This window comes from Wyeomyia smithii, chromosome 3 (genome assembly GCF_029784165.1).
Source record: "Wyeomyia smithii strain HCP4-BCI-WySm-NY-G18 chromosome 3, ASM2978416v1, whole genome shotgun sequence".
NCBI lineage: Eukaryota > Metazoa > Arthropoda > Insecta > Diptera > Culicidae > Wyeomyia > Wyeomyia smithii.
The window spans coordinates 239,253,621-239,276,079 of NC_073696.1; the positions used below are offsets into that span (position 1 = coordinate 239,253,621).

General features: G+C 39.4%; 1 protein-coding gene across 3 annotated transcripts in view; it reads left to right on the forward strand.

Moving 5' to 3' along the window:
* LOC129732351 (hemicentin-1-like) overlaps window positions 1-22,459 on the forward strand; it is a 417,768-nt gene that overhangs the window by 362,858 nt on the left and 32,451 nt on the right. For all 3 annotated transcript variants that reach the window (XM_055693168.1, XM_055693167.1, XM_055693169.1), the window contains 2 exons: window positions 18,944-19,084; window positions 19,165-19,296. In XM_055693168.1, coding sequence (XP_055549143.1) covers window positions 18,944-19,084; window positions 19,165-19,296 — 273 coding nt within the window. The remainder of the gene's footprint in view (window positions 1-18,943; window positions 19,085-19,164; window positions 19,297-22,459) is intronic.

The window sequence follows — 22,459 nt, forward strand, 5'->3', positions numbered from 1 at the left end:
TAAACTAATATGCAACTTAAGACTTCGATTTCAACTGAAGACTTGGATTTTGATCACTTTGATATCAATTTAAAGTGAGTGCTCAGCAGATAATTCAACTGGAGTTCCACGTCACGGCTCAGGATATTTTTTGCTGGAAGTGCAGTAATTAATTTCTGGCCTAACGTGCATACTTAAAACTCTGTGTACCTACTTTCATCCTGACAAAACACCGACGGTTTTGGGATTATTTTAAAAATCACACTAAACGGCTTCCTCTGTGTCATGTTCACAATTACACCCTGCCTGAAATTTCCCCCTAGGGTGAGCCAGAAACAAACCGCAATATAACCGTCTTGTTGCTTTGGTCTGAAATTCCCATTTCTCCGAGTGGCCAAAAAATGCCACCGTTGTGTTGCGGCCGCTTCGCGAATACATTACCAGCTTTCACCAACAGAATGTGGAGATTGGAACAAAAAAAAAAGAAATGCAAAAAAAATCTACTCCGGTGACAGTGTGCTATTGTGTGATTCCCGAAGTTAGGTCAGCCTCCCAGTTGGCAACGCCTGGTTGCGCCTGATGTGTCGTATGAACTGCCTGACAGAATCTAACATCTAGAAGTGGAAACGATGACAGAAATTTAGTAAAAAGCAACCAGATCGAGACGGGAGAATTCTTCTGCATGCTGTCTGTTGTTTTTTTTTCTTTTCTTTTCTTCTGATGATCTGGAAAAGCGAAAAAGCGGTATTCCGAGGACTTGATAATCAATGTAATTAATGATCGAATTTTTATTTCTCACGCTGCTTTTAGAATACTAGTTAAAAATGTGAACAAAATCTTGAAATAGTGTGTTAATTTAAAAAAAATCAAATTTCTCAAAACGTTTCCGGCTTGATACACCGTCGGGTGCAACGAAAAAAAAACTTCTGAAGACAGAAACCGCTCCACTGCAGCAGCCGCTGCTAAATGAATGAAAATTCAAATTGAGCACTCGCAGCTCTGCTTTCCGAGTAATAGCGAACGGGGGAGGACACAGATCGGTGCAATTTTGGCAACTAAGCATAGAAACAAAACACCAAGTGAAAATCCTGGTAGACCAAACGTAGCAATTTGAACGAAAGGGTAAAAGAACAAAGATCACCGTAGGATATCATGACGAGCAGCATAATTAATGAATTCTCGGAGTATCTTTTTTTTGGACGTAAAAACTACACTCGCTACCTACGTTGCCCTTGGCTGTGGTTTGTCTTGTCCTGAGCGGTTGGGCACACTGCAATTAGTGAATGGAAATTTTAATTTGAATATTGTAATGGATGCTACTGCCGTATGCTCTGGCTGACGGAGCAGACTTAGAGCGTTAGACTAAAAGAAATTCGAACTATGTTATAATAATTTGCAACTCAATGCAGAATTTTTATTCATTGCTTCTTTCGTTTTCAAGTACACTGCAAGTACTGTGAGAAAAGTCCCCTAATCCACTGATATACTTCAGAAATGGCAAAGTTCAATTCTCACGCTTCCCTCTTCCCCTAGAGGACAAAAACGGTTGTCAGTCACTGTGCGAAAGTTGCCCGCTTCCGATTTGTTCGCCCATAAAACACTTTTCAGCCATTTGTCCTGGCAACTGTTTCTCTATTCATATTTTTATTTCTATTTACGGTTCGCTGGAGTGCTCCCTCCTGCCGCTCAGCCGGCCGTGACTTCTGATCAGCAGGATGAAGAGAACAAAAAAACAGCTCCCACGAACCAAAGCATCGGGTGGGAAAAGTATTCAAAATGTTACCGGAAGTCCAGCCAAGCAAATCACAACAAAGAGCCGCAAAACTGGAACTGTCGGCTTGGTGAAAAGTGCCGTACGGTTCGAGAAAATAAAACGGACAAAAACTGCACTGCTAAAATGCGTGTTTTTTATTCAACGAACAAATTGCAGGAATCACACAGAATCCTCGTTATCATCGTTGGGAGGATGACTTTTTTTTGCGAATTCGCTCTACTTCTGCATAAAAGCTAGCTTATGTAGAAACGCCCGTCGCTTAGTGTCCTGCTGCTTCAGAGGATCGCAGATAGAAAATCGCAAAACGTTAACGTCCTAGTTCAATCGTCACTTTGAAAAAGTCAGTACACGCGAAAAAGTGAAAAGCATGCTCGCGCGACTGGAGACATTCCGGAAAATTGTTTCTTTTTACCTTTCTTTCGTTCTTCACAACAGTCACGGTCGCGTCTTTAATCAATAATGTTGGCCTAGAAAGACAATTTTACTTTTAAGGAAAACAGTTGAAAAAATTACAGAAAGTTAATTGAAATTCATTCATAATGTTTATTGCGTTGTCCCGTTCTTCGGTTAAAGACTCTTAATTAAGCTTTGACATGATTAAGTTAGGGTCATTACCATTTCTTCACCTTAAATGCCTGCTTTACGTCGACCGATACTGTTCTGAACCGTTCCCAAGGCAAACCACGGTAAGGCACAGAGCCTAGGGAAGCAGTGTACAGAGGAAACATACGGATCCTGTTCACAGCATCCAATGGCATCGCGAACAGCTGGACGCCTAAAACTGGACCAAACAAAAACCTGAAAACGGAAACAGTAAAAGAACGGGGGAAAATACAGCGAACAATAGCTGTCTCATAAAAAAATAAATGGCAACAACAAATTGTAAGAACCGGACGATTCCGGGTGTGCATAGAGAGTGAAAGGGAGATAGATAGAGAGAGAACGGGACACGCGGTCAGACTGCTGTCAGGATTGTTTCGGTGACGCTCTGGGGGGAAATTTACATTTTTATAAACTAATTGGGGAGATAACTGTCGCTTGGCGAAATGGGCTAGTTTTTTGTTGTTGTTGTTGTTGTTGTGCCGCTCTTCGCTTTGGCTCTCGAAACAGAGTACTTTGGTGACGGGGGCAATAAAATTGCTTTGCATTTACAGCTAGCCAGAGTCAACAGATTATGGATGAATTATCCCCGAACGAGGATACTTCTCGTTTTTAAGTGCGGTGTACTTGCTGCTGCCTGCCATTCTTCGAAGCACTTGTGAACTGGTGGAAAGTGCGGTTAATAGAATATCAAGCGCCTCCATCCATTGATAATGCTGAAAAAGTATTCTCCAAAAGGAGAGTGGCAATTAGTTTTGTACTATAAATTTGCTTCCAGCAAATAGAACACTTTACTCATTTGTTCGAATCGATTTTAATTTAAAATCAACTGGAATTGAAGAGATTGAATTGAATTTCGCCGGGATAGTAATCATACCCATACTACCCCATACTACCGCAAATTGAACTAAATTTTGAATTGTAAATTTCAGTTGAACTATGGAATTTTTACTTCACAGAAAAGCAATTTACTCAAGATATGTTTCAGTTCCGGTTTATTATTGTTCCTTCCAATTTAATCATTGAGAAATATATATAGCGTTTATTTTCTTGGACATTTATAACAAATTCATTAAATTGTTTCATCTAATCATTATGAAATGAGTTTGCAGTATTCACAAATATCAACAATTATTCTTTCGAACTCTTTACCTTAATCCATCTGTAATAGCCATTGTCACAGAATCAGATTACACGGTGCAACATTTTTTTTGCCTTGGCTTCTATGTATGATTCTGATGAAGTTTGATGCGAAAATAAATTTCTCGGAGTTTGAACATATTTCAACTTAAGGGGCAACATTGGCGCCATTTTGAATTTTTGAGAAACCGGAAATTTTTGATATTTTTTTGACGCCATTTTGTTTAAAGACCAAATATCAAATTTCTAAGAGTTTGTCCACATATCTTATTTTATCTTATTTTGAGTAAAATAGTCTCAGAAATCGAATGGTAGGTGTCTGGTCTACGTAAAATGTCAGCAAAATGTCTATTTTGCCCCAATTCCCCTACATAACTAAAATAGGTTTATCTGCTGACATTTTACGTAGATCAGACACCTACCATTCGATTTCTGAGACTTTTCTACTCAAAATAAGACATAATTTGACGACCACTTTTAGATATTAGCGCTTGGCCATTAATGCTCAGACATACTCGATATTATTTTGCTTTGTGAAATATACACAAAACTGTGCTAAAACCGGTTTCTTGGAATCACAGTTTTGAGCTCAGTTTTTGTCCGATTTAAGATCTGGTTTTTTAAAAGATGGGTAGAAAGATGCTTATATGTGAACAAACTCTCAGAATTTTGATATTTGGTCTTAAAACAAAATGGCGTAAAAAAACATCAAAAATTACCGGTTTCTCAAAAATTCATAATGGCGCCTCTGTTTCCCCTTAAGTTGAAATATGTTCAAACTCGGGAAAATTTAGTTTTGCATAAAAATACACAAAAAATCATATATAAAAGCCAAGGCAGAAAAAAAGTCAATTTATGTTGCACTGTGTTATAAGTTACTTCTCTGGGAGTATCTTGGGATTGAATTTTTATTTTGATGAACGTTCTTCAAATGCCATACAAAAATATGCGCATCAAGAACAAATTCCACATTATTTGTGAACCACAATTACGCGTTCGTTAAGTTGACTACCGTTGTTGGGATTGGAGTTCGAATCTTAGTAGAATCGGGCCGTTTGGTGTCAGCGAGACTTTTACGCATCGATTACGGGGGGGGGGGGGTTGAATCTCTATCGCCCCATTTTAAACCTTCTCTCAATGAAATTTCAAAAAAAGTCGCACGCAGTTGAATGAAAATACGCCTCTTAAAGCAATTATAATTGCCGATAGCACAAAATTTGCGGTTGCTCAAGCTGAAGCTCAAAAAACAGGAAAAGAAGAAAAATTATTTTGACGATTTTAGTACTTTGAAGTGGATGATCATTATTTTTCTAGCATGAAAACCTAACACAGAACGGTACAAACAAAAATAACAATAATCTTCCAAATTTTCTGATCCCATCCCGAGATCTTACGCATAACCGAAGGAATTATTCTTCAATGCAAATTTTCACGAAACGCTATATACATACTTACTTGTATCACCAAATAAACTACTCTAGTGTTACTCGGAAAATATTATTTTTCACCCGGATGAGCTTTACTATATATTCTGAAAAACTTCTCACATGTCCGCACATAATCATTGTATTTTAACTTCAAATTATAATAACGGCCTAATCTTTATTTGTATTTATAGCTAGATCTCAACGATCCTAGGGTTTCTCAGCATTTTTATTCTATAAATGTCTAAGCTCGTTTGTTTGTCGACTGTAGCGGTTAATTTTCTTAATTTGTTGTCCTAATCAGTCCGTAGATAGAAGAAAAAAAGATTTTTTGTTCCTTAATCTGACAGCTTCGGTGACTTTATTTCAACGTAATTCAAAGAGTAGAAAACGATAAGCTTTTCTACTCCTTGAAAAAGGTAAAAAAAGTCATCATCGAAACTGTCGGATTAAAAATAAAAAAAAATCGTTTTTTCTTCTATACACGGACTGAGTCAAGAAATCTACAAATAAATAAATTTTTATAAATTTTATCCCTGATGTAGTGCTAAACAAACTCAGTTCAATGGTTATTTTCTCCGTTTTTCGTGTAATAATCGGACGGCAAAATATCTGCGATATATGGCAAAGCATGTGAGGTAGAACGACCCATGTGAGCGGTTCTATATAAGTTTCAACGACTTTGGCAGTATGAGGCCAAGCTTTGTCATGCAGTAAAATCACTTATTCATGTCTGCTCATAATGAGGCCATTTCTGTTGCTGTGCCCGGTTCAATCGCATCAATTGGAATCGATGCCGTTCCCTTAATGATGGTTTCGTTTGGCAAGGCCGACGACGTAGAAGTATTTTCATGACTTTTATTTCGTTCGAGGTGCAAGGAATTCTGCTTTCATCCGTCACGATGCTATGACGAAAACCCTTCTTTTTTACCACTGGAGCAGTTGTTCATAGGACCAAAAACGAATCTCTACGTTCCTTGGCTTTAAATTCTAAGAAACCAACGTACTATTGCTTGGTAAATATCTCCAAATCCTATAGAGAACTTAGTTGAGAAACTGATAAAAATTAACATGACGACGTGTTCGTTTCAAAGTATCAAATATCTTTCTGATAAATAAAATTGATATATATTAAAAAAACGAATGTAGAGCATCGCGTAGCCGCAAGTTACAGAGTCCATTTAGACAAGCGGGTGGTAGTGGGGTCGAATATTAGTAGAATCAGCCCATTCGATGTAGAAAGAACTTAAGCATGAATTTGTACTTAAGCTCTCCACTTGTTCTTCTTTGTACACTTTAATATCTCGGTGTGACTTTCTCTTGATAAATAAAATAAACTAAAATAAAATAAAATAAAAAAATAAAATAAAATAAAATAAAATAAAAAAAAAATAAAATAAAAAAAAATAAAATAAAATAAAATAAAATAAAATAAAATAAAATTAAATTAAATTAAATTAAATTAAATTAAATTAAATTAAATTAAATTAAATTAAATTAAATTAAATTAAATTAAATAAAATAAAACAAAATAAAATAAAAAAAAATATTATAATATAATAAAATAAAATGAAATGAAATAAAATAAAATAAAATAAATAAAAGCCTCTCTTTCAAGAAAAACTGACCAGAGGACACACAGTTGAAATTAAAGAATATTACTTGGAGATACTTGAGCAGACGAAACGAGGGATGGTATAGTAGAGCAGAAAGCGTTGAAAAGCAAGTATAAACACATTTACACACAAGCTCGAATAAATAACGGTCATGCCGCTACTCAATAACGCCATTGCTAATAATAGAAGCGCACCGACTCTGGTCGCATTGAGCAGGCATTGAGCAATTTTGGTCATCTTAATCGTCCATTTGTGGCATCAGCATCGTTTTACCTCAAAGGAAAAACAATATCCTCCTCTATCAACATCCGTGAGTTCACATTCAATGTGCATCATACCATCTGCTGTTGAGAGAGCGAAGAGTGCTAGTTTCTCTGGCGAATATATGCTCTCAATTGGGCAGAGCATAAACCTAGCAGTGAGTAAATCTGTACAGAAAAAACAATTTCGGTATTGAAATATAGCGTCAATGGAAAACTTTGATTATATTTTTGAAAATTATACATGAATTATTACCCCTGAAATTTGCTAGAACCAAATGTATTAGAGGGCAACGAGAAATGGGAGTTTGAAGTTTATACTTTGAGATAAAAATTTATTTCTTTGTACTAGGAATGGGTTACAAGTAATTACGAGTTATAAGTCACCATGCGTCGCCTTAGTTTTCATACTATGGAGATGGATGGCAGTTTTATTTGCTTGGAATATATACAGTATCCACCATTGCAACACTCATTTTAAATATCGAAGCATCCCTAGTAGAGTTTATTAGAAACTTATTTTTTTTTTCCTGATTTCTTAAATCATTCTACTTAGACTAGTAGTTAAGAGCCAGTTCGCAAGAGGCGCAACCTTATGTTGTTTTGATGTTCTCCGATTGAGTTGAAATTTTCAGCGTTTGTTTGTCTATTCATGGTAGAAAGTTTTGCAAAATTTCAATTTTTTTCATTGAGGTTAAGTGGGGTGAAACGGCTTTTGAAAATGATATGTCCAAAAACGTCCAAATACTAAAAAGTCCTAACTTCTGCTAGACTTGATGGATTTTTCTAAAAATTTGTGGTATTATTCTACACTAAAAGTACTTCAAAACGCATGGTCACAATATATGACAAAGAGATAACATGACGAAAAAACGCATTTTTCTTCAAAAAATTGTCAATTTTCAGGGTCATCCTACTCTTCTCAGCATCGCTAGAAAAAATATCTGAATACGGCGTTTTGTAAAGCAACTCAAGAGCTTTATTGCCATGTACACGGTGACAAAAAAGTCCGGTCACACTTTTTTGGGGTCTTCTGTAGCCTACACGTTGCATCTCTCTGGTGCAGACTTCCTGAAATCTCGCTCGCACAAAGAAGAGACAGTGTGCTTTGCGCTACAAGTCTAGTTTCTCATTCAGTCGCTTCGTGCTGTGTGCAGCGTGCGAGCGAGAAACTTACCATTCGTAAGAGACATGTCTCGTCACATGCGATTTTTTTTTGCGACGTACGCGAAGATACCTCGTCTCTCAACTTAACGAGTGCGGTGCATGGGCGACGCGTACTGGAGACAGCTTGCGTGCAAAATCTCGTGAGCTCGTCTCGCGAGCTTGCCTCGCATGTTGCTTTGCGCTAATGGTGCGAGAAGGAAATTAATTTTGCGCAGAAGGATACAGGCAGGAGATTTTATGTTTTATGTTTTTTTTACTTACGGTGTTATAGCAGCATGCATCAAAACACCGTTAGAATTATTAATTATATAACCTAGTTCATTTATTTATCAATTCAAAATTCTATGATTATTTCATCCGACTTTTGTTAACATGAATTAAGAACGTTTTGTTACTATACTTATTATGCTAACGGTACGAATTTATGCGGGGTATACATGCGTAAATTCCGGAATCCGCGTAAAAAAACCCACGTAAATTCTGCAATCCGAGTGAAGAGGAACCGAAATCCGCACGAAAAAAATACCGCGTAAATTCCGGAATCCGCGTGAAAAAACCGCGTAAATTCCGGAATCCGCGTAAAAAAGCCGCATAAAAAGCGACGTTAGTGTATAGATATTGTAAATCAGGTTCTGAAGGTTCGTGATAATCTGATCGTAGTAATATAGTTTTGTAAATTCTTCCGATTAATACACCTTCAGAAGGGTCTGACGGCATATATCGTATGTAGGTACGGTAGGCAGCCTATACACCAGAGAGACGCAGAGACACTTACCGTTAAGGCAACTGTCAACATCAAAACGGATAACGGCAATGCAAAATTATACAGCTCGCCCGTTTTGATGTTGACAGTTTCCTTAACGGTGAGTGCTTTGTCATTTCTCTAATATACAGGTTCACTAAGGTACAGTACGGGCGTCTCGCTCAGTTTGTAAAGCGATAAGACATCGTCTAGTGCGCCGCAGTCTCTTACCGAAAAAAAATCGCAAGAAGGTTGTATGCAAAGCCACGACGGCAAGGTTGAAGTAGAATACTTTTACAAGAAAGATAACCTGGCTGCTTGCGTGTCAGTCATTTTTTTTTAGTAAATAAACGTCGACCGTTCATTGGCAGTATTGTAATTTCTTTTTGTCTGATATTTTGAATGAAGTTCATTGGATATTTTTAAATTTTGTGCAAATGAGAAGTTGAAGTGCTGCCGAATTGTAATATGCACATTTAATACGACATCATTAAACGGGAACGGAACAAAGGCTACGGTTATGCAGAACGCGAATGCCGGCGCGATGCGATTCGCCTTACCGTGGTGAAATGTACAGCTCTTTTTAAGGCGAAGTAGAGCTATACATTTCAACAGATTTCGTCTTGCCGAAACGCATCGCGCCGTTATTTGCGTTCTGCATGACCTTAGCCAAACACTAAGCGACGCAAACACGTAATAATAGTCAGAGTATGCATGTAGATGAAGATAATTAACTTTGGATTATAGCGCAAAACGAGAAAATATTAACTCTTCAAATAATCATTTGTGTTCTTCAAATTTCAGTTGTTCAATTTAATATCCGATGAAATGTTTGTTTCTTATCTGATGAAACTCTTATATAGGCCAAATGATGCATTCCCAATTTACTAGGTCCATAACTCTGCCGACCGTGCTTGGGAAAGCGCGGTATAACGACCAATCAGAGGTCGAATTTTGTGTTTTGACAAGGCTTAAGAGTTTTCAATAGTACAACAGTTCGAATGATAAAATTGCAATTTCATGCATTTGGTAGGAATCTTAGAAGATTTTCTAATCGATTGCTGCAAAAACGAAGGAAATCCACCGAAAACTAACCGATTTATTAGCATTTGAAATTTTTCTCACTTTTTTCAGTTTTAGATTTTCATTTTACATCCCTATGTAGCCGAACTTCCTGAGAGAAGTATTCTAATTCAAAATTAAATCTTCATTAATTCATTTGTTGTCCTTATAAGGACAATTGTTCAATTTATCATAGGATGTAGTGTTTATCTTACATCTCTGTGTTACCTTGATAGTGAGGACTAAGGCGCACGGTCAACACAATGAGAAAGGTGTTTTCACATTGAAAACTAGACACGGCTTTACTAGAGGAAGTGTTGGCAAATGCATCTACCGCTAATACCACCGCTATCATACGAAAGCGCGTCGTTTCATGTGGGGAATATCAACAACGAAAAATGACACGCGTCTAAGCATAACCCGAACTGTTTCGCCGTGCTGCTCCCATTTACCTTTACATCGGCTTCAGGGAAGTACCGGCTGCATCTGCATCTACCGCTGAGGCTGTCACTATACTGCTATTGGTACCAAAAGCTATTAACTCTTCAAATAAGTGTGTTATTTGTTCTCAAAAGAACAATTGTTCAATTCAAAATCGGATTTACGCAATCGCATCTCTGTAATATTACCGACAATAATATTCTTCTGAACAAACTGATACAACTTTCCCATTAGGCCTCTGCCATAATAGACGCGAAAAGCGACGCGAACCGATTCGCTCAGCTGTAGGTAAATGTACAGCCATCAGTAGAGCTGTACATCAACCTACGGCCGAGCGAATCGGTTCGCGCCGCTTTTCGCGTCTACTATGGCAGAGGCCTTAGAGAAAGTTGCTGGCTGATGTATTCACTTCTTGCAAGCCTGCTGCTGATGCTTCCCGCTACCACACTGAAACAGCATTTTAGTGAAGGGAATGTCGTTGCATCAGCTGACCCTGCTTCTATCGATGCTGATATACCCGCTGCAACAGCTACGCTATGCATAGCCATGCCACAGTTGTGGCCGCTATACGCTGGCCCAACTGCTGAGCACCTGCAACGCTATCCGTAGCCATGCCACAGTTGTGGCCGCCATTGGTATCCGCTGTACCTGCATCTGCTGGCCCTGCTGCTATCGATGGTGAGATCCGCTGAAACTGCTACGCTTATTCGCAGCCATGCCACAGTTGTGGCCGCTATCCGCTATCGATGGTACCCACTGCTCGCTCCCGCTGCTGCTAAGGGAGGACGCTGTCGTCGCTGTTCAGAACTTTTATGAGCGGCTTCGACTAAAACAGGCTCTTATATAGGGATGAAAATAGGAATGAATTATTTTACGTACGTGGTGGAATGATATAACTTGAAAAATATGTGTGACTTCATTCTGGTTCAGAGCGATTATTTGATAAGCTCCACCTCTTTTTTCAGTTTCTAAAGTTTTTCCTCAGTTTCGTAGCTCGGATGCACAAAAATGATTTCTTGTGAACATTCTGTCGAGCCGGACCGATATCACTCTCATTGAAGCAACAAAATAACATGTTTTGTGTCGTGTTGTGCAGCTTGGATGAAGAAAATATTCCCGTCCCCATGTCGCATGTAAGCAGATTATTGCGATCAGTAGACAGTGTATCCAGCGAATAAACACCGATGGTGCTCTCCACACACGCAACGGTTTTAACCCGTATCTTATTGCGGTTTGTAACATCAAGCGATTTCGTTTGCTCGCTGTTGCGTGTTGCATCATGTTGCAACTTGGCAGCTGGGAGACGACGAAATTCTGTTTATGCTGATTGATTGAATCGACTTCATATTAGCTCTGCATAGTCGAACTAACTGCTTTTGTGAATGCGTACTAACAGGGCAGTTTATTATTCAATGTCGGTTATGCTGATCGCAGCCTTTGCGCTGCCCCTACAGTGGGGGGTTTACTAAATAAAGTAAAAATTAGACAACTACAACAGAATTTGATTGCATCCCGCACAGAATGTCTGCTTGTGTTGATGCCAGAAAATTATTAACCTTCAATTATTTTTTTATTTGCCTTGAAAAAAGCATGTGGCGGTTCAAAATCGGTTGCTAATTACAACCTTTGAGCTGCCCTAACATTGGGGGAACTAAGATACACGGACAACATGCACTGTGGAAGCTATTTCACATTCAGTAAATTAGACGGGTGCGACAAATTTAAATTGCTAGGATGCAACACAGAATACTTGCTTGCGTTGACAAAAATTATTAACTTTCAATGACTTGTTTATTTGCCTTCAAGAAGGCATTTTGATTTCCAAAATTAGATTTCCTGATGGCAATCTTCATGCTGCCCCAACACGGGGGGAATAATGGTTGTCTGGCGACACACGCTGAGAAAAACCGCGCTGCTCCTGAGACGTGGTGACCAATCACAGGGCTAGTGCTGCTATTAAGGAAGGACGACTGCTGTTGTCGCTGTACACATGCTGAGAAAAACCGCGCTGCTCCTGAGACGTGGTGACCAACCACAGAGCTAGTGCTGCTGCTAAGGAAGGACGACTGCTGTTGTCGCTGTCTAGAACTATTATGAGCGGCTCCGGCTGAAACAGGCTCTTATATAGGCCAAATAGCAAGTTTTCAATTGCAAGGTATATGATCCTGTCGACCGTGCTTGGGAAGCAACATAAAACGACCAATCAGAGGTCGAATTTCTCGATTTGACAAGGCTTGACTATTTTCAATAGTACAATAGTGTGAATAATAAAATTACAATTATCTTATTTTGGGAAGAATCTTAGAAGATTTTCCAATCTTTTGCTGCAAGAACGAAGGAAATCCATCGAATACTAACCGATTTATTAGCATTTGAAATTGGACATATTTTTCACTTTTTTCGGTTTTAGATTTTCATTTCACATCACTATGTAGCCGAACCTCCTGAGAGAAGTATTCTACTTCAAAAAAAAAAAGAAACCTCTCGTCGCTTGAGTAAAAAGCGCGTGTACAGGAAGTCTGTGTACACGAGAAAGTCTCACGAGCTGTAGCGCACGAGCTGTATCAAGTATGTACAGTAAGGGCGTCTCGCTCAGTTCGTACTACGAACTTCGTAGTGCGATGAAACACCGCCTTGCGCATCGCAATCCGAACCGAAAGAGAAGCGAAAGAGCAACCTGCAAATTGCATGTGACGTGTCTCGTCTCGTCGCACATACATGGAAATTCTACGAGCGAGAGAAAGATTTCTCTCGTCGCTTGAAAAAAAGGCGCGTGCAGAGGAACTCTGCTCTGGTGCCATCTATATGTCAAACGAATGGGTTAACTTTGCTGCCCAAAGTGCTAGAGTTTCGTTTCTGTGCAGTTTGTTTGAGCCATGGCAGAGTTAAGAGCAGCTGTTATCGCAGAATATGTGAAAGGGTACAAACCCGGACACATATTCAAACACCTAAAACCGCTCGGAATCAACCGGAAATTCGTGTACCGGACCATAAATTGGTACCTAGAGACCGGGAGGCACCGAAGACAAGGCACGATCTGGACGTCCAAGGTCTGTGAGAACTCCAAGGCTGAAAAAGATTATACGAGACCGGATTCGCCATAATCCCGCCCAATCTGCACGGAAGCTGGCCAGGAGCCTTAAAATGAACCGAGAATCCATCCGCCTGCTTCTACGCAAGGATTTGTAACTTACACCGTACAAACAACAAGTGGTTCATGGGGTTACCAAAGCTACAAAGGACAAAAGGTACCAACGGTCGCGGGAGTTGCTCGGTTGGCGAGCAGATGACGAGATTATTTTTTCGGACGAGAAGCTGTTCGTTTTGGAGCAAACAGTCAATCGCCAAAATGATCGAGTTTGGAGTGTGAGCCTCCAGTAAGCTCCTGTGGACAAGCTGAACGTTTCCCGGTTCCAAAATAAGACGTCAGTGATGGTTTGGGGAGCCATTTGCAATAGAGGTAAACTGCCTCTCATTTTTATCGATAAAGGGGTCAAAATCAACGCAGCGTACTACCTGGACACGGTTTTAAATAAAAATGTCCTGCCTCAAGCTGAACTATTGTTTAAAGACGATTACTACTGCTTCCAGCAAGATGGCGCCCCATCCCACACCGCAAAGGTTGTTCAGACGTGGTGTGAGGAAAATTTGTCGTTTCCGGATCTGAATCCACTGGATTATTTCGTGTGGGGATACATGATGTCGAAGCTGAACGACTATAAAATAACAAATTTGCAGCAAATCAAGCGAGTTATCACGAAAATCTGGGACGAGATGCCGATGGAGCACGTGCGCGCCGCTTGCGACGACTTTCCGAGACGTCTGAAGCTGGTTCGATCAAAGAAAGGTGATGTAATTCCGAGATATCGTCTGTGAAGTATCTTTATGAGTTACTGAATAAAGCTATGAAAGCCAGATTGAGATTTTCTTCTTATTCTTTGAAATATTGAAATTTTCCTGCGTGACCGGACTTTTTTGTCACCCTGTAGAGGCCAACGAGAAATGGAAGTTTGTAGTTTATACTTTCGGATAAAAATTAATTACTCTTCACTGGGAATGAGTTACAAGTAATTACAAGTTATAAGTCACCATGCGTCGCCTTAGTATATATACGATGGAGATGGATGGCGATTTCGATTTGCTTGGAATCTATACACTATCCACCGTGAGTTCAGAACCGCTTTACTGAGTTTTGCAACACTCATTTTAAATATCGAAGCACCCAGAATTAATATCACCTATCATGAACAAATTTATGTCACTATATCTGGTGATTCCGCCAACATAAACAGTTGTGGTCTTCAACAAAGGTGTTCTGGAGGCTCGGCGCTAATGTGCGTAAAGTTCTGACCATATTGGACCTAGCCACTCAGAAAGTAGCGGCATTTAGGAAAGCTGTTTAGAAGGTTTAGGAGTTTCGGTTGTCTACTACCTTAGTCGGGAGTTCTGCCACATCAGTTTTCAATGTTCTCTACTTGCTTTACTTTCTTATATTCAACTGTTCTGCGGTCTTTAACAAAGTTTTTCAGAAGTTGGTTTTTAGACAGTTTGGTTGAGAATAAGACCACTATTAGCGCCACTTTCTCGACATAATTTCTCGTCATGAAAACAATTGCGGTAGACATGCGATACGTATGCTTGAAGAACATATTGCGGTGCCACTGGCCATAGACTGTAACTTTGTAGAAAGTGATAATCAAGGGGATAAATTAACATCAAAATACGAAGAATTGCATGTACACTAGCGCCACGTCCGCAAACCAAAAACTCTCGATCTCCAGAACTACTTTGCCGAAACCCGCAATTTTCTAGGAAATCGAAATTGTGAAATAAGGTACAGTAAAAATACGAGGATTAGCATGCTCAGTAGCATCACGTATTGCATAAATTCAGCACTGAATCGTCCACCATACAAAACCCTTTGACCTTCCGAAAAACTTTGGTGAAGATCACAACTTTCTAGAAAGTCGGAATCGAGAGGCAAGTTGAGGTCAAAATATGATGAATTTCATGCCCACTAGCACCATCAATCAGCAGAATTCGGCACTAAGCTGTTCATCAACCAGAAACTCTTGAATTTCAGAGTGAGTTTGCTAAAGACCCTTACTTTCTAAGAAGTCGAGTCGGAGTGAGATAAAATAAGGTCAAAACAAAAGGAATCACTTGCACACTAACGCCACATAGCGGTGCAATTTCGTATTAAACTCTGCACCATCCAGAAATTTTTCACCTTTATAAACAAGTCTGCTGAAGACTGCAACTTTTGGGAAGTAGGAAACACGCGATAACTGCCTGTTCCAGGTGAAGCTGCAATATTCATACTGGGTGTGGCAATACTTAGTGAAGCGATTCCAAACATATGGCGGGTACGACGATATACGTACAACTTATGGAAAATTGTTCAAGACAAATTTTTTAAGATCAGATTCCTACATTCCTTAAAATGTGGTTCAATTGGCAAAATGAATTACTTCTTCAACTTTGGAACGCTCGGTGAATCGTAGAAAATATTTACTATCTATTTTACTTTTTTTTACTGAGCTGGAATGAAAATGTTATAAAGGGCCTAGTTTTGAAAATTTAATTTGAATTTTTATTCGCTATTGAAAATAAGCAAATATTTTTCCAGTGTATTTGTTATATTCAGTTATATCTTAAGTCACCATCTTGATAAAAATAGTTCCTTTCTTTTCACGATCATTTTTTGCCTCGATTCCTGGCATGCAAATATAGAGGAATTTATATATTTTATGATACAAACCACGCGCAGGTATGCCTGGCCCTAATAACATCTATAGTATTATTTTGAATCGGTTTGAAATCGAAAAATTCAACACACTTTCGACTTTCGACACTTTCGAACTAATTTCTTTTTTTAACAACGGCTTTTACCCGTTAACATTCATGTTCATTAAGGCAGATGATACAGATGATACAGATTTGGAAAAATATACCGCATCCCGACGGGTTTTGAACCCGCAATCTCCCTGTCTTTGGCATGGTGTTTTCGCCAATTAAACTAGCAGTGTGGGTTGTGTAGTTGGGGATCCGCAATACAATAAGTCGGCAGTGGAATGTGCTACGGATATAGATTGTGGAACAGTACCACCGTCCCCCGTAGTTTAATTGGTCAAAACACCATGCCAGAGACAGGGAGATTGCGGGTTCAAGTCCCGTCGGGATGCGGTGTATTTTTCCAAATCTGTATCATATTTCCAGTTCCCTGATTTTTCGTTTCCCCTGCTGCACACATTGTCTGCCTTACACTAACATGGCACTTACACTTGTGCATGGCCCCAACAGCATTCTATTGTATTTTGGCTCTGAACGGTACCAAATATAGATAACTAAATTTTGCTACTCTAATAAGTCGGTTATGCAAAGATCCAATCAGAAATAGCTAAATAGAGACCGTTATAAAATGTATGTATTAGGGTGGGGAAAAATGATCGATTTTCGAGAACCTAGTTTATTTGGTCCCTTTGGGGCCCCAAACAACCCTAAACTTACCGGAAGTCGATTGGTTTTGTCTCCGCTTGGCGCATTGCATTTCAAATTTGTATGAAAATTTATATGGGAAAACCTACTTTTTTGCATTTACCTTTCTAGAGAGCTCAATAATACTCTAATAATGCACTACATTATTTTAAAGTATAGTATTTTAGATGCCTTTCAACAACTTTTCAAAAGACATTGAAGAGCTAGGTGCTCCATAAGAAGAGCTATAGCTGTTCAAAGTTGAGTATGTCGATTTAAATGCAGAAAATCTTATTTTCTGCCAACATTACCAATGTACCGGCGTCAGCAGGATTCCCATCAGAAGTAACCTGTCGTAACGAGTTTGTACACTCAGCTGGAACGAGCAAACAAATTTAGGTCAACATTCTAGTCATAGGTAGAATCTACAATGTGTTTCTGAGGTCACTTCTGATGGAAATCTGACTGACGCCGGTACACTGGCAGTGTTGGCAGAAAAAATGATTTGCAACATAAATTTTGACATAATCAACTTTGAACAGCTTTAGCATTTTTTTAGGACACCCTAGTTCTTTAGTGTCTTCGGCCAAGTTGTTAGGCATCAAAAAACCTACCATTTGAAGTCATGAAACCTTTGGTTTGAGCCATTTTGAGCTCTATAGATTGGAAAATGCAAAAAAGTTGGTTTTTCCATACAAATCTCCATATAACTTTGAAATGCAATGCGCCAAGCGGAGACAAAACCAGTCGACTTCCGATAAAATTAGGATTGTTTGGGGCCCCTTAAGGACCAAAAAAGCTTGGTTCTGGCCTTCTGCTATCAAGTTTCGTTTTTTCCATATAACGATTCACCACCCTAGTATGTATGACCGCCCCACCTATCATGGTAAATCCAAATCGAATGTACCCCTTCTTACTAACAACAATAACATTCCCGTGACCTTCGTGGAGATGTAGAAATCAATAAGGTCTTTAAATAATACAGGTCATGCTAACATCCCTTCCCTCTTCCCAGTCGCTGGTCACAGTCACTGCTGGTTCTTTTATCAACAACTCGAAGTGATCTTTTCACCTACGAGGCACTCAAGCTGAAAAAATCTGATTATTTTGATTCAAAAAATGATTTTGTAGTGTCTTCAGCTAAGTTGTTCCATTAATTATTTTTCATTTTATGGAAGTGGCAATTTTGTGATCAATGCATCAGATAATTTCGAATCAAAATAATTTCGAAAACGTTTCAGTAGCTTTGGAAACAGTGTGCCTTGGACCGACTGTTTTGATTTTTTGGAGCCACGTCACTTCATATCCTGGAGGAATGCTACCTAGACATTGACTTTATGCAGGTCTCGACCAAGAATGCTAGCTCGTGCAAGTTCCAACATCTTTTTTTTTTGTTCACACAACAATTATTTGACACGGCACAATACAATTCCAACATCTTATAATGGACCAATTACTTAGTTTCCTATCAGTTTCGGTTGAACACTATTGTCTCCTATGCCAATGTCCGAGCATACTCTCTATTCAATCGCGCTACTCGATTACACACGCTGTTCAGCTCACTGTTTCTGAAAAACAAATGAGTGGGGGTGAGAATCTCTGCGAACAAATCAATTCACCATTAGCTATTTTGATAAAATTGTCTTGATCTCGAATTTAAATTTCAATTTAATTGCCTTGATCTTGAAATAATAGTGATGACTCTACATGTCGTATGTACATATCACGAGATGTTACAATAAAGAATTTCTTACAACTTTTACAACAAACGCTTGATCGAATGCTAACACATATCGCATATAATATTGGTTCAACCATCTCAGTTAAACAAGTGCTTATTTGATGTAAGATGAAAATTCCTTCACCTTGCTTTTTAACTTTTCAATTGAAGCAAACCGATATCGACTTTTCAAAAAAGATTTAAGTCGTCAAGTCAATAATACATGATTAAGGATTTACGCGTTTCCAATCTCTCTGGTGAACTTTGGTCAAAACTCAACCACCACGGGAATATAAATTGCACAAGAGCTTAATTCAATTATCTCCCCTAATTAATGATCGTTGGCAAAGTTCGTTCGACAATCCGAACCGAGGGATAGGTATCCATAGGAGACAGAAATGATTTTGGGTTGGGCCGAAATAAAACTCCACCAGAAAACTTTTAAAGATTCATAGCGGGAGCAATTTTTCAAGCCGCCACGCAATATAAACTTTTGACTAACTTTTGACCGTTCTCCATTCTACTTCACGTTTCTTTCCAGTACCGCCCAAGATAACGCACGTGACCTCCGGTGGCCACCTGCAGGTGCGGAAAGGCTCCCCGGTACGGCTGGAATGCTCAGCCACCGGTAACCCGATGCCAAATATCACGTGGACACGAAAGAACAATCTACTGCCAAACGGTAATTATTTGCTCCGACTCTGTGATCACGGACTGATTAATACAGGTTGATTAACCGTACGCTCTTTCGCCGCCCCACAGGAGAGGAACAGTTCACATCCTCGGTGTACGTCATCGAGAACATGGACCGACACAAAGGTGGCACCTATATCTGTACGGCCAACAACGGGGTCGGCCAGGTTGCGACCAGTCAGATCATTCTGCATGTTCTCTGTAAGTATCCATGGAACTAACTTTTGAACAATACGACGTAAAAAAACCACATTCTATCAAATTTTAAATTACACGAAAACATCCTTTAGTTACCGCTAGCTGCAAGTTATTAATTCTACCATTGTAAACTTTCGAAAACCTGCTACAATAGCGCCACCGTTCGTTCTTTCGAGCATACCACATAGACGGTATGTGCCGCAGATTCACACATACAGGTGGAGAGCTTTTTGTCATCTGGAACTGAAGAAACCAGCAGAAAAAAAAAATAAACCGTTTCCAAACGCCATTACGCGAACTATCCTTGGCGTTACAAAGCTCTCCAAGAGGAGACCCGATCCAGTTTCTCTTTTAAATGAGTTTTAAAATTCCATTGTAAAAAGTCGACAACCCGCCGAGCACCGAATCGGGGTAGCGCCCGGTGCCACCCGGTTACCATTGCATGTAGCACACCGTTCTCGTTTCGAAGTTTCATTGGGGACGCAGCCGAAAAACTCTTTTGTGAAAAACTTTTCACCATTATGATACACAATTTGTTTTGACCTTCTCGCCTATGGCCCTCTGCTGCCGGTGGCGTTAGTTCCCACCAGTAAAGTCGGTTGCCTTTTTTTCCCGTTCATTTTGTCGCAGTCAAGCAGAAAGTTGCTATTTCTTGTGATCCGTTCGGAACCCACTAGCTAGACGGGTTCTTCTCATGCCACATAGGCTGGCACCCTGGAGCGGAGGCTCACCTACCGAAATGATGTGGTAAGGTGGTGATGATGATGATGATGTTAAAACTTTGGCCTAATACAAGTTTCATATTTCGTTCGCTTTCAAAACCTATTGTCTTGAACTGGGAGAAAGGTGAATAACAAATAGAATAAAAAAAAGAAGACGGAACAAATGACACTGGAGCCTCCTGCTCGATGGGAAACACTGCCCGGGTTCCGTTTGTATGGTTGCGGTCTATTCATCATGATTAATTCATCTGCCTGTCGGAAAGCTAACTGCCAAAGTAAGTGGCAGCCATCATGCAACAATTTTAAGAAACACGTACCTAGTCGGGAGTCAAATTATACTGTCACTGGGAGGTGATTTTTTGTTATGATTGTTGTTCAAAGAAGGGCTGATTAAAAAAACGATATAAAGTCTGTTGAGAATTTTGCAAATAAAGCCATATGAGAAGCTATTACCCAAGTTTTCAGAACTATTGCCAATATTCAAACAATAAACAATAAAATATTTCGCATTGGTTCGAAACGCCTCTCACTGGGCTTTGAATTGATTGCTGTAGAAACTGTTGAGGTTTTTAGTGGTTGAGGACACGCGCAAAAGGCAATATTTTTAGCGTAAAACGAAAAAAAAAGGAAAATTGATGGGCTTAGTAATTGAACAATTTCTTATCGTTTTCTTCTCCACCCACGAAATTTACGCACAATTTATCCATCAGCATCTCAACGCGCGCGGCCTAATTTACGTCACTCAGCGTCCATTGCCATTGGGTCTCGTCCCCGGCCATTAATTGCTAACCTGTTGGAGAAACGCCATTTGTTTTAATAAATGGTGCTTGTAACACTGTGCTTACGCAAACAAAAACAGAGAAAAAAAAAACAACCGCGTTAAAGCAGAAGCTAATAGAAGTTCGCCACTAAGTACCGGATGAGTTGTTACCCACTCGGGCTGGCATGCCGTGCCGTGTGGAACCCTCTTTCTCTTTCTCTCTCGCGCGCGCTCGAGGACGGAGAAACACACCATTGCTTGGTTAACCATTTATCGCAAAACCGACAGCACCACCAACAACAGGAGAACCCCCGGCAGCACGCGAAGCAATCCTTCAGCTGACACGCATACTTCACCGGGTGACCGTTTATCATGCATCAATCTTTGCCGCGGACCATTTATCGGTGCGGAGTCAAACCGCGGCGTACTTCACAACCTCCCAGAAGTCACAGGCAAAACTGTGCACTCATGCAAGGCGCTATGCTACAGCACAGTGCATAAATTACATAAGCATATATATTAGTTTTATGTCCTTCTTGTTAATGAATTCTCCACTTTCTACTCGCCAAGGATAGTGTACGGCTATGCCTGGCTCGGAGTAAAAAATAAAATCAAATTCGCACCCATGCACGGGAGGAAAACCAAAGCGGTCGGGTTTAGTAGAACCGGCACTTATCACTTAATCAGGTACCTGGTCCCAGATGGATTCGGGGCAAAAAGTTACAAGTGCTGACCAACCATAGCAGCAGTCTACCGCAAGCGGTAAATGACCCAAAGCGTAGTCAAAGGCAATCCGTAATTTAGTTTTGGTTTGACGAGAACATGTTTCAGCTCTCAAGTGGGGTGGCCTTTTCCGGTGACGGTGTTCAAATCCAAAAGGAGCTGATATTAGAATGGATTGTTATTAACGATAAGGGATTTGAACTTCTGGGAAGAGTTGTTTCAATATTATTTGAAATGCTTGGCAGTTTGAGTGATGGTTGGTTACAGCAAGAACGAGTTATGAAATTATCAATAGTATGAAAAGAATGGTATGATACTTGGATTAGATAGCACTTAGAATCAGAAATTTCTATGATTCAGAATTCAATAAGAATGTTGAAAGCGATAAAATATAAAATTGGTGTAAACAATGGGAACTTGTTCAAATGCTTTAGAATCTGAGTTCGTTAAAGAATTTGAAGAGTTTTGAAAATCAGAGAAAAATGATTAGATGCTTCCAGTAAATAAAACATATGCCTAAAATTTGGATCAAGTGTTTTTTTTTTATTCCATTTGAGTCAAAAGAAACAGAGTTTGAGAGTGTTTTAAAAGCCATCTCATGCAAAATTGATCTTATTCAGTCAATTTGGAGGTAATAGTGAAAAAAAGTCTTTTACAAAGTTGCTTAAAATCTAACGATCTATAACTTAAGGGTGAGAGTGATTTTTGTATGTCTGAAGGGCATTGGGACTGATTTCTCTATTCCACTGCGTTAGGGCAAATCTACCGAAAAATATAGAAATGACATCGTGATTTACGACGTCATTAAGAAAGAGACGCCAGATAATTATTTATTTATTTATTCATTCGTTAAACATCAACAGACTCAATCTGGTCCTAATGATTGTATCTTAAAATATTTAAAAAATTACTCCTAATACTAGAGCGAGGTGGATGTTAGTTGAAACCGGAAGATACACTA